Source organism: Cebus imitator, unplaced genomic scaffold (assembly GCF_001604975.1).
Source record: "Cebus imitator isolate Cc_AM_T3 unplaced genomic scaffold, Cebus_imitator-1.0 Scaffold361, whole genome shotgun sequence".
Lineage (NCBI taxonomy): Eukaryota > Metazoa > Chordata > Mammalia > Primates > Cebidae > Cebus > Cebus imitator.
The window spans coordinates 304,598-316,900 of record NW_016107676.1 but is presented as its reverse complement, the minus strand read 5'-3'; the positions used below and the strand labels follow the sequence as shown (position 1 = coordinate 316,900).

At 32.9% G+C, this 12,303-nt stretch overlaps 1 protein-coding gene across 1 annotated transcript in view; it reads left to right on the top strand.

The window, feature by feature from the left end:
- LOC108288041 (MAM domain-containing glycosylphosphatidylinositol anchor protein 2-like) overlaps positions 1-12,303 on the top strand; it is a 735,245-nt gene that overhangs the window by 460,641 nt on the left and 262,301 nt on the right. Inside the window, exon 3 of the mRNA XM_017506819.2 lies at positions 2,083-2,257. Within this exon, the coding sequence (XP_017362308.1) occupies positions 2,083-2,257 (175 nt within the window). The remainder of the gene's footprint in view (positions 1-2,082; positions 2,258-12,303) is intronic.

Here is a 12,303-nt window from a genome sequence, read left to right as displayed (position 1 = left end):
TTTTTTTTTTTGTGACAGAGTTTCCCTCTTGTTGCTCAGGCTGGAGTGCAATGTCAGGATCTTGGCTTACCGCAACCTCCGCCTCCTGGGTTCAAGCGATTCCCTTGCCTCAGCCTCCCAAGTAGCTGAGGTTACAGGCATGTGCCACCGTGCCTAGTTAATTTTGTATTTTTCATAGAGATAGGGTTTCTCCATGTTGATCATGCTGGTCTCAAACTCCTGACCTCAGGTGATACACCCTCCTTGGCCTCCCAAAGGTGTTTTGTTTTTTAAACTTATTTATAATAAAAACGATATTTGCTTCTGGTAAACTAAAGTATAAATAAGAATTTAAAATAAAACTTAAGAAAAGAACATATTTCACTATCCTCTTTTCACTCCCAGTCCCATCTACAGAGTTTTGTATGTTTCCTTGTGTAATTTTAATAAACATGTTAGTAATGTGTACACATATGAATGCAAACATGCTATTTTACACAGATGAGAATATTCTCTTCTGTTTCTTGCTTGTCTTTTTAAACTTATTAATATATTTTGTATCTAATTTTTCTAATGACTGTATTCAGTACAATTTTAGAGTCGATCAATTTATAACCCCCTCTATCTTTTAGCATTTATGTCATTTCCAATATTAGTTTTACACACACAGTAGGCTAATTTCTATGCATTATTCTGTAAATATGTTAGTACTGTAAATTTTAACCAGATAATTGCCAAATGAAAGTATGAGTATGCTTTCATTTTTGACATTATTTACAAAATTTTCCTTTGCTTCTTAGGGACATTTAGTAATGCATTTATAAACTACTGGAAATCAGAAATTATGCCATTTGCTTCTTTGTGTATTTCATAGATATAGAAGGTTTTGAATAAATATTTGATATTTCTTTTTGTGATTTACTGATTTTTAAAATTAATACCTTAACATTTGATTCCATTCACAAGGGCAAACAAACATGATTATATTTATACAGATATTTTAATTATATGGCTAACTTTTTAAAGTTACTTTTTATGCCATTAGATCATACATTTTAATTAACTTTGTACGAAAATAGGTATATATTGGCAATATTATAGGATTTCCATTTTGATGATTCAGTATTTGGCTTCATTTTCCATGCCTCAGCCCATGTGTTTGACCAGAGGATTTCTGTCAGCTGTTTCTCAACCTTAAAATTAAAACAAACTAAAATATATAGCAGGGACATGAAGAGAAATAAAGCCAAATTATTTTTACTTTCCATTTTGCATCACTTTACAGTATGAGCATGTGGCTTTTTATTCAGGTTTTATACACTAAAATACACAAAAGTTGAGTTGAATACCAGTCATTATTGCTAGCAGAAACGAAGTCTGTTGTGCACAGCTGTGTTTAAAAGAATGGTGGTGTTTATAATGAAATGTTTTAGATATACAAAGTGTTTTGGCAGTTTACTAGAAATGTTCTTGAAAAGTTTACATATTTTTTTGAAAATAATTATTGATGTAAAGTGAATACTAATTATCAAAATAGACAAATCATTTGTGGGCTTATTGCAGCAAAGCCATTAAGAAAAAAAACTCTTAAACAACCAGGTGTTTAAAATTATGTATAATCTCAATAAGCCATTATAGTATTATGTTTAAAGTATTCAACTCAAATAGGAAATTTCAAACAAAAGAATGAGGCATGTCCAAAAATAAAATGAGAACCTACTTGGACTAAATAAGTAAAATTATGTTACAAGGTTTGGAAAATATGAAAAACAAATTTAAATGCCCAATGAAAAGAAAAATTATAGTTTCAATGTACTACTGATATTTAACGCCCTTTATATTTATATTGTCCTCCACACTGACTAGGTGATTGATGAATTCTATGCATTTGATTTCAAATTACACACACTGTTCAATGATGACATTACTTTTAACATTTTTTGGATTCAATCATGTCCATCAACCTTAAACTTTTTGTCAGTAGTTTGATAGGAGAGGCAATGTAGAAGCTCTAAATGCAGACTCTTCAAATGAGTGATTGCTATTTGATTTCTCTGTAGGAAAACCAACCTAAAGTAACAATCTTTGTTGATGCTTGCTCAGATCAGGTGGACCAAAACAGCAGGAAGTGCCTCTGACAGATTCCAAGACTCAAGTGTCTTCAATGAGACTTTGAGGATTACAAATATTCAGCGACACCAAGGAGGCCGGTATTACTGTAAAGCAGAGAATGGCTTGGGGTCCCCAGCGATAAAGTCAATCAGAGTGGATGTATACTGTAAGTAAATTTTCTAGAAAACTATCATTAAGCCTAGTATGGATTTCTTTTGTCCTATAAGTCTATGGTTTTCCCAAAAACCATAGTTCTGTTTAGTTGAGAATGAAAACGCTATAAAATAATGATAGCTCCCTTAAAACATTTCTGAAGAAGGAATCTTCTCTAGAAACTTTCATAACTTTTATGATATATATCCATTATAGAACACTTAGGAACAACATTAACAAGACAATACACATTGGTAATTCCACCAATAACTGCTAGTGTCTTCACATATATGTTCTTTATATATAAATATATACATGCATTTTATATTTTTATTAAAATAGGGTCATGCTATATGTTTTTTAACTTATGTCTGTTAATTTTACCTACATGTGAATACAGCTATTCTTTTTTTTTTAAATACACATCATACAAGCAGAGCCTTATGAATTGGCCTCTAAATGGCCAAAAATCACTATGTGTAGTCTGCTTATGGTCCAACTCTGTTAAAAGTAATCAGCACCAACCCTGGACAATGCTTTGCTACCTGAGAAGTGTTTGTTGATTTGTTGATAGTCTCGTTTTCCTACATTTTGCTCCTGACAATAATTCTTTAAATCTTTTTGGTCTCCTTGCTTCTTTCTCCACAAAAACAAAGCAAAGGCCTACATTTAGTTTGGTCTTTTGTCCAGGTTTTTTTTTTTAATCATTTCATTATGTTTTCACAAGAATTTGCATTTTATGTAAGTCTCTTATGTTGTAAGGTACTTTTTAAAAAGTAATTTAGATATAAGTAACAAGTGAGAAGATGTTGTTTTTCTTCCTATCTTCCTTTCTTTCCCCTTTCCTTTCTTTCAGTGCAGGACAGTGTGTTACATAGGTAAGAAAGGGCTTGAAATTACCTGTGGTCTATTTGTCGGATGCTCTGCTGAATCTCATTTAGTTGCTCAGGTGACTGAGAAATTGGTGATAAAGCAGCATTTGTAATTTGCTTTCCACATTCAGATACCTGCTTTCCTCCTGCTTTTCCTCCTCCTCTTCCTCCTCCTCGTTTCATCCTCTCCAGTATCTTCTATCTCCTGAGGCACCCTGCCCCTTATCCCTTGGCGTAATTTATAAATTTTCATCCCATGTCACCCTTTCATTGTTATTATGGGTGCGCAGGATGACCATACCTGCATACTTCCCAAAATAATAGAGCTCATTTTTTCCCTTTTCCTGACTCAATATTTTCAGTGTTTTTGTTCATATATAACTTTAAATTAGATTAAATTTAATTTACATGAATTAAATACTTTTGTAATATAATAGTCTAGAGTACATACTTCTGCTTTTTTAGTTATTGCAGTTTTAGGCCATCACATTTTAAATACACTTCTTCAATACTTTAGACACAATTATAAAATCTAAAAAAGTTCTGAAAGTCAGTGAGTATAATATGTTTGTAACTTTTGTAAGCAAAACTTGATGTGAACTAGTGTGGTGTCAAAATTTGATCTGAAATGACTTGAATAAAATGGAAAAAAAGAAAGAAAAATAGAAAAAAAGCTTTACACTCTTTATTTACCATACTTAGAATAATCACATTTTGCCCAGGAAATGTGTTGTATTACACGATATAGCCAAAGATCCAGCTAAGTGTGTTATATAGTAGATAGCATGTGTTGTATATTATCTTTCTAAAATCTGAAAATTTCTGAAACACATACTCCAAAGGTTTTGAACTTGGGATTTTGACTTGCATTTCTACAATAATAGGTCTGATAATTTAAAAAAAAGTATTGCTGTTTTAGCAAGTTAAACATAAAAGGGGAAATTCACATTTTTAAAGATTTAAAAAATATTTTTCTTTTTTTCCTTTTATTAGAGAGCCTTTTCATTGCTAGTCTGAATTATCCCTTCTCCTTTCTACCTCCTCATATCTCTTGCTGTGTAGACTGGGTTGTACCGAAGTATCTCATTCATATGGCATACCTTACTGGAAACAATAGCACTGCCCTCTCCGGGTTTCCCAAACCCTGCTAGCCTTCTAAGGCTTGACTCATCTTCCCTTCAGCCATGCCTGAAGATATCTGTTTGTTACCTTCCTCTTCTTTGACCTCCTTTGGGGTTTTTCTCATGCAATCTGGACTTGACAAGCATCTTGTTTTATGTTATTTCAGTGAAATATCATTGTGATCCATACCATGTTGAAGTGCTGTTTTCAGTACTTCTTTGGTGACTAGGATTTATTAAAAAGCTGTCTAAAATTATGCCATTTGAGAAAATAACATGATGTTAAGTTCTAGACTATATAAATAAACATGACATAGCTCTAATATAAAATCCCCAGAGAATGCCTTACTTTTAGCTCCAGAGGTCTTTCTACTATGCAGATGTAAACATACATTTAAAGTAGTTATGCCTATTTTTGAGGGTTTGAATAAATTTATTTAGATAGTAAATTTTCAAAAATGCTTTGAGTGGTATGAATACTTAATAGAGACCACTAGACCTATCAAAGAAACCCATGTGCTCCAAATATAACCTTGATTGAAGATCAGAGTTTTTAGGTTCAAGTACCTTTTCTCTACCTGAATTTCTATAGTTTAAAACATGCTTTATCATTGTTGTTAAGGACGCGACTAGCATATTCATGTTTTGTTTAAATTTGGCAATGTTGGTGTCTAAAGTTAAATTACAGTCTTTAAGATTTATTTGTGCTCTAATTTTGATTGGATGTTGGACAGCTTAATTGAATAGATATTCATTTATATAAACTATAAGCAAGTGAATGACAATATATTTTGGGTACTTTGCTTTATTCTAGGAAATGCTAAAAAGAATAGGATCTTTTTTTGTGTTTGGAATCATGCCTTTAAAATCATCCACTGCATTGTAGGTTTCTGTTTCTTTTTCTAAACTGATTTCACATGTGGAACTTTCAATGTGGTAGAATGTGGAAATAGGATATGCATAAAAACAAAATACACTCATGCAAAATTGGCAGTAAAAAATATATTTAAAACACCAGGCTGAGGCAGACTATGACTTGGATTTAACAAAAATAATAATTAATAATGTTATAATTTATTCTTGAATCCCTTGTTATAGATTGTCTCTAAAATCTGCCCCGTAAGCTATTGATGTATAATTAACACATAATGCATTAATATAATGTATCTTTAGTCTTATAGAGTTTTTATAATAGTGAAAATGGACATCTCTCATTAAATCCCATGTTCTGATACAAGTTTCTACTTTTAGAGCTAAAACCTTCCTAAAATAACATTATGTGGTAACCAGTCATTATTTTGATGAGGAAATTTAGTTTCAGGAAAGGAACTTGACACAATGGTGAATAATATAAAATGAGATGACTTTCTTTAGATAGATACTTTGAAATCTTTATAATAGCTATGTTAATATTTTGATTACTTTGAGAAAGTTTATGTATCTTCACTGGCAACTTTTTCTCATATAATTTTCTACAATTTAGTAGAAAATATTAAGCTGCATAGATTTTATAAAGGAACTACCAAATGCATTTTTTTACTGTGTTAATCAAGAATACAGTATGAAAAATTATTATAATCATGTTCCTCAATTTATAGGACCTATATTTTATCATTTAAGAATTGTAAAAGCATTCCAAGAGTTTTAGGAAATATAATTTATTGATAAAATATATTTACAGCCTGGTAGATTTTATAAGCACACTGTGACCTAAATTTCCCAAATCTGATTTGGTTATTTATGCAAATATGTCTAATCAAAAGCTAACCAATTCCAATTCTTTTTTTGTGTTTGGAAAAATCACTTCTGAGTATCTTCTGAGTGTCTGAACATGGTTTCCCCCAGGCCCATACAAATCTCATCTTGAATTGTAATCTCCATAATCTACACCTGTCAAGGGAGAGACCAGGTGGAGGTAATTGAGTCATGCTGTTCTTTTGATAGTGATTGAGTTCTCACGAGATCTGATGGTTTTTTGAGGGGCTCTTCCCTTGCACTTTTCCTTGTGAAGAAGGCTCTTACTACTTGTGAAGAAGGGGCTCTTTCCCTCCTTGGTTAGCACTGCTGCCTTGTGAAGAAGGTACCTTGCTTCCTCTTTGCCGTAGCCGTGATTGTGAGTTTACTGAGGTCTCACCAACCATGCCAAACTGTGAGTCAATCTTCTTTCTTTTGTGAATTACCAAGTCTTGGGCATTTTTTGATAGCAATATGAAAATAGACTAATACAATTAGTATTCTCAGAGAAAAAGGGAAAATAATGCTTTCATGTAACACGAACAGGAAAATACAAACAAGGGACTTTCAGAGAATATAAAATAGCAGCTCTAACATTATTAAAAGTGATAACATAAAAATAAGTAGAAGGGCTGAAAAAACAGTAAAAATGGTACAAGAATTTTACAATCAAGTGGGTACTACATAAGAAAGAAGATAAGAAAATTAGAGTGTTAGTCTAGCTGTCCTAACGTGAATAATAATAGTTCCACACAGATAAAGTCAAAGTGTTTTTTTTTTTTTTTTTTAAGAATTTCTTAGAGTTGGACATGTGTTTTTAATTAGAAAGCTACCACTGGATCTTTAACACAATGGAGTAAATTAAATCTTCACCAATACATGTGTCAGCTTGCAACTTCAAAACATTAGGAACAAAATGAAGATCTTAAAAATGTCCAAAGAGTTTTTATTTTTTCCAAAGTGGTCACATATAAAAAATTAGGAATCAAAATGGCACAAGTATGCACAGTTGAATTCTGGGTTTAGTAGTCAACTGAGTAAAGCTTTTGAAATTCTGAAGGAAAATTATTTCAACTAGAATCTTCTGTAAAGCCAGGCTATTTATTTCATATATCAAAGAAGAAGAAAGACGTTTTAGACCTATAAGATTTCAATGATTTTTGGCTGATACACTCTTGCTGAGGATACTACTTTGATCTATTTTCCACCAAACTTAAGAAGTAAACAAAAAAAGAGGAAGAAATATCATCCCCAAACTAGGAGACTATGTATAGGAAAATATTGAAGTTAATTTCAGAATAAGAAAGCAGGATGGCATGACAATAGTTATACCTCGCTGGAATTATGATGCTTACCTGTTATTTTAGGGACTAATTCTCATGGAAAGGTTAGTAATATGGCAATGATAAGTGGATACAAAATTGAGCATACAAAATATGTGAGTTATTAAGGGAATGTAAAAAGCTGTGTGAAATGAAAGGTAATCAATATACTACAAGGTTCAGCTGTAAAGATTGCTTGCCTAGTCATGATAGCAACACTTAACCAAAAGCTTGCTATAGAGAGAGAGAGAGGATAGGACAGGGTTAGTATAAGAGTTAAATGCTTCCTTTGTTCAAGAATTCAGTAAGACAATGTGAAAATGTAAATTAAGTTTATAAATAGAAGTTAAACACTTCCGTATATGAAGGCAAAACCATTTATAAGTAGTTAAGAGATGCATTAGAAAAGTTTGCCTCCAGGTATTGGAAATACTTAAAGTTATTTGATGTATAATTATTTGGCCTTTACAACTGTGCACTTGCATAATTCAATTTTAAAAAATTAATAAAATATAGATTGAAGAGTTTTACCATGGAGGTTCTTGTTATGAAACTTCCTGAAGTCAAAACTGATTTTATTTCAAATTTTAGCAGAAGATCATTATTAATTCTAAAACTTAAAACTATATTTATACTCACACTATATTTATTCATAAGAATTGGTATTCCTTGATATTTGACACCAAACAAAGTTGACTAAAAACATATTATCTCCTATATGAAAGATAGGCAATAGCACAGGGAATGTTGGTACTATATTCTGATAACAATTTTCCTTCTAAACTTTTTAGAATAAAATTCTTCAGGTTAATTTCCACTACAATTTTCTTACATGTTATTTAGAATTAAATATTTTAAAAAATAACTTTGACTTTTATTGTCATTCATTGAGTGCCTATTCAAAATATAGCTCCACCAAATTTTGTGAAGCTCAAAGGGAACTTACTAAATAATTTGTACCTTCAATTAGTTTTAACTACTTAATGAGACAAAGTGAAAATTTAATTCATTTAAATGGAATACAAATGTTAAGCAGTAAGGTTAATAACATAAATTATGCCAAACAACAGTGAATGATATGCTAATGGTGCAAAATATAGTGCTGGAAATAAAAGGTTATTGTGGCCTCTTATAAAAGAAGTAGGATTTACATTGCAGTTTTAAGGATGAGTTTTAAAAGAGAATTCTCTCTGGCATTTCTACACATCTTTTGACAGCTGTGTCCTGAACTGTCCTTTTCAAGAATGTTTGCGTAACCAACAGCCTTGGACAATAGAGACGGTGTCTGCCTTTAGGAAAGAGGGCAGATTTGTTTTCTTGACCAGGATAGGGAAGATGATGTTTACCTCAGGGGCAAAGACGGGGCAGGCTTTCTTGCAGGACCTTTATAAGATGGGGAGCTTCCTGAGCTCAGGGTCCCTTAACTGTGTCAAAAACCAGTGGTGTGCATGGCATTCACCTGGGCTGCCCCACACATTGTCCCTATGAAAATTAAGGTGGGCGGGGGACTTATAAAAACAAGAAGCACATACCTTTAAAGCTTCAGTAATGACATCTTTTCTCTCAGACCCAGAAGTCTTGTGTTTTTGGTTGCATCCATGAAATCCATGAAACTTTGGCAGGCTAACCTATTAGCCAGCAAGTAGGGAAAAATATCAGACCCCTCACTGTTCTTAACAGAGTAGTGAGGAAAACCAAAGCTATCTTTTAATGGATGAGAAATTTGATTAAAGGCACAAAATAAGGGAGAATAAACCATCAGAGTATATGGACTAGCGGTTAAGATAGTGGTTTTGGAGGAGAAATGACAGCTTAATTTGAAAGACTGTTAATTGTGTCGTAATTATGTTGAATTTTTACTGCCAGTGTTTTTACCACATGAATGATGATCTGCCATTTATGTAAGATGCAAAATAAATTATATATTTTTCCTTTTTTTAGAGACAGGGTCTTGCTCTGTTGCCTAGGCTCCAGTGCAGCAGTGCAATCATAGCTAACTGTAACCTTGAACTCCTGGATTCAAGGGCTCTTCCTGCCTTAGCCTCCTGAGTAGCTAGGACTACAGGCATGCATGGTGGAGTCTTGCTATGTTGCACAAACTGGTCTCAAATGCTTGGCCTTAAGCAATCCTCTGGCCTCAGCCTCCCAAAGTGCTGGTATTACAGGCATGAGCCACTTGTCCCCATCCCCTGGAATTGTAATTTTATAACTGTACAACCACTGATAAGAGTTAGCATTCTCCTAATATTGATACTGCTTCATTTGTCCTCTCTAAAAAGCGACGGCCACTTACTGAGAACCCTAAGATCTATCTTTAGAGGAAGAAAGAGTATTCCTAGGTAGAAAAAAAAGTGGTTTAATAGAATTTTGATGTGCTTATTCCCAAATATATTTGTTACCTTAAGATTCTTGAGGATATTTAAACAACTTTCTAAAAGTATATTCATCTATTTTATTTCATTTATTCCTAGCCATAACTGTGTGACTCATAGGGTAATAGAGGTCATATAACTTTAAAGGTTAGGGTTCGATTAAAACTTATTTTTAATTCAAAAAGAAATTAGATTCAGAGGCATTAGCTTAATAAGTTTTTATGTGTGCAGACACTGTTAACACGAGACAAATCTTTTCCAATATCCATTAAACATGTTGTAAGCATTCTTATTTCTGAAGCATATCCTTTACTTCAATTTCACTTAGGTAGCTTGCTGCATTTCATTACGTTCAGAGCAGACAGTGATATTTTTGGTCCTTGTCTGATAGATTTATTTATTGCATTTTCACCTGGGATCTTAATATAACATTATCATTTTATTCTACAAGTACAATTTACCTGTATTAGAAAGAATTTTAAGCCATACAGCTAAAAATTATTGACATTGAATATATTTTTACTGGAACCGTCAACATGATTTTTGGACAGAAGAGTTTAGGAAAAGGGCTAGAATGACTAATGGGAATTCTAGAAACATGACAAACCCTGGGAAAAAACTAATCCTTCATGTAAATCCTATTAAGCATAATTTTCTCACCCACCACCCATCCTCCCAAAACATCAGCCTTGGATTTGGAAGGTCTTAATATTGTTTGATGCAGCAATTAAAATGAGTTGCTGTCATGCTAATTGCCCTATTAATAAAATTTGAGACAGGATTTTGCAGTTTTATGAGTGATACAGATAAAGAGTGCTTGCTTATCATCAGTGTTATTTACTGGCGGGATGCACAACCAATCTAATTTCCAAATAGTATTAGAGTTCCTAATAAGAGCTTTGTGGAAAATCCTATTACATACCTGTTTACTGATTCTTGTTCAGAGGACATTAGAGAAGAATTACTTTTAAATCAGTTTAGTCCTATCTCAATTATTATCCATTCAGTACTGGTCAATTGCGCCCTCTTAAGATGCATTCACAGAGCACCTACTGGAGTCTTCCTGAAATTCACAAATACACAATCAGAATGGCAACTGGCAGCTTTCCCTCAGTTGCTCTGCACCGGTTCCTGTTGCCTTTAGGTCTTTCATTGAATCTGATTCTGAAAGTCTCAGACATTGTGTGAGCCTTCTGAGCTGGAGGGCTTGAAAGGCCACTTCAATTCATCTGTTAGTTTGCAATGTTAACTGACAATCTACACTGTGAAAAACACTCTACACAGACTACTGGTGAAAGATAGAACAAAAATACAAGGCCTTTGCCCTGTAGAACCTTATAATCAGTTGGAGATATGAAAAATCGATGTAAAAATATCTTGGGTAAAAATTAGGTAAGTCTAAATTTAAAGTTTGTTGACATATTAAAAATACTAAGGGCAAAGTGATGCATGACGTTAAATAGAAAGTCCTCTCACTAAATATGTTAAGGAAGTCAATGAAATGGATATAATCATTCCATTGGTGTATGTTTAATTTCAAGGTTGTTACTCTAGTAATAACCATTCCTGAGCATAAGTATTCACTGAAAGCTTGTAGTGTTTTTCATAAAGATAGAAGGCTGTTCAAATGTACAGCTGTGTTTGTAATTTTGCTCTTGTTGTTGCCAGTATATTTTTATAAATGTTCACGTTTAAATTCGGTAAAGGTTCTCCTTATCTAAAAAAATATTTATAAATTTTGTCTGTCATTTAAAAGAGATAAATCTATTGGTTAAACTGAATAAAAGGCCCTTAAGAACACAGACCATGATCTGGGTGGGATTCCCTAGCCAAAGTTTAAGTGGCAGGCAGAGGCACCTGCTGAGTCAGCCAAAGAATGCAGATTGGCATCCAGCGTTCTGACCTTCAGTCAGTTCATGAGCCCTCTGAATCTAGCTTTCTCCCTGAGGGCAAAGTCTGCCACTGTCAACTCTATATGGCATATGCATTTCATTTAAAACATATTTGAAGAAGAAATATAATTTGTACAAGTAAGGTGAGCTTATAAAATGGTTTGAATATAAAAACGGAGGATGCTTAATATGTTTTTTCTTCCTACTTATTTAAAAATACAGCAAATTCTGAGTCACACAGAAGATAAAGTAAAATATTGAATAGTGAATTATTGTTTACTTATTTAGCACTTGAGGCCAAACTTTGTCTGAATGTTCTCAGAATATATTATACTATCAAATAACCCTGTCAAGAAAACCTGGCGACCTTTGCTTCTGCAGTTTGGTCTATACCGTGACTCAGGTTGAGTAATTTGAAATATCTGTTGTTGACTGGCATTATAGGATAAAGTAGAAGGATTCTCAGAGAATAAAAAACCCAGGAGATTTCTACAAAATAAGAATCTCTTTAAAATTGAAATGATTTCTACCTCAAACTTCAAGGCAAGAATTTATTTTTTCCCTTTGACAATTGAAGGAAATGATTTTTAAAAAAGGGTATCAGAGAGTACATCTGACCTTGCTTCTATACTTCATATTTTCAAAATCTTAGCTCTGTTTTCTCTTGATAGAGGGAAAAATTTAATACGTCTTCACTTCTGAAACATACTGGTGTGACTGATCCATGAAATACTGAAATATCTGAA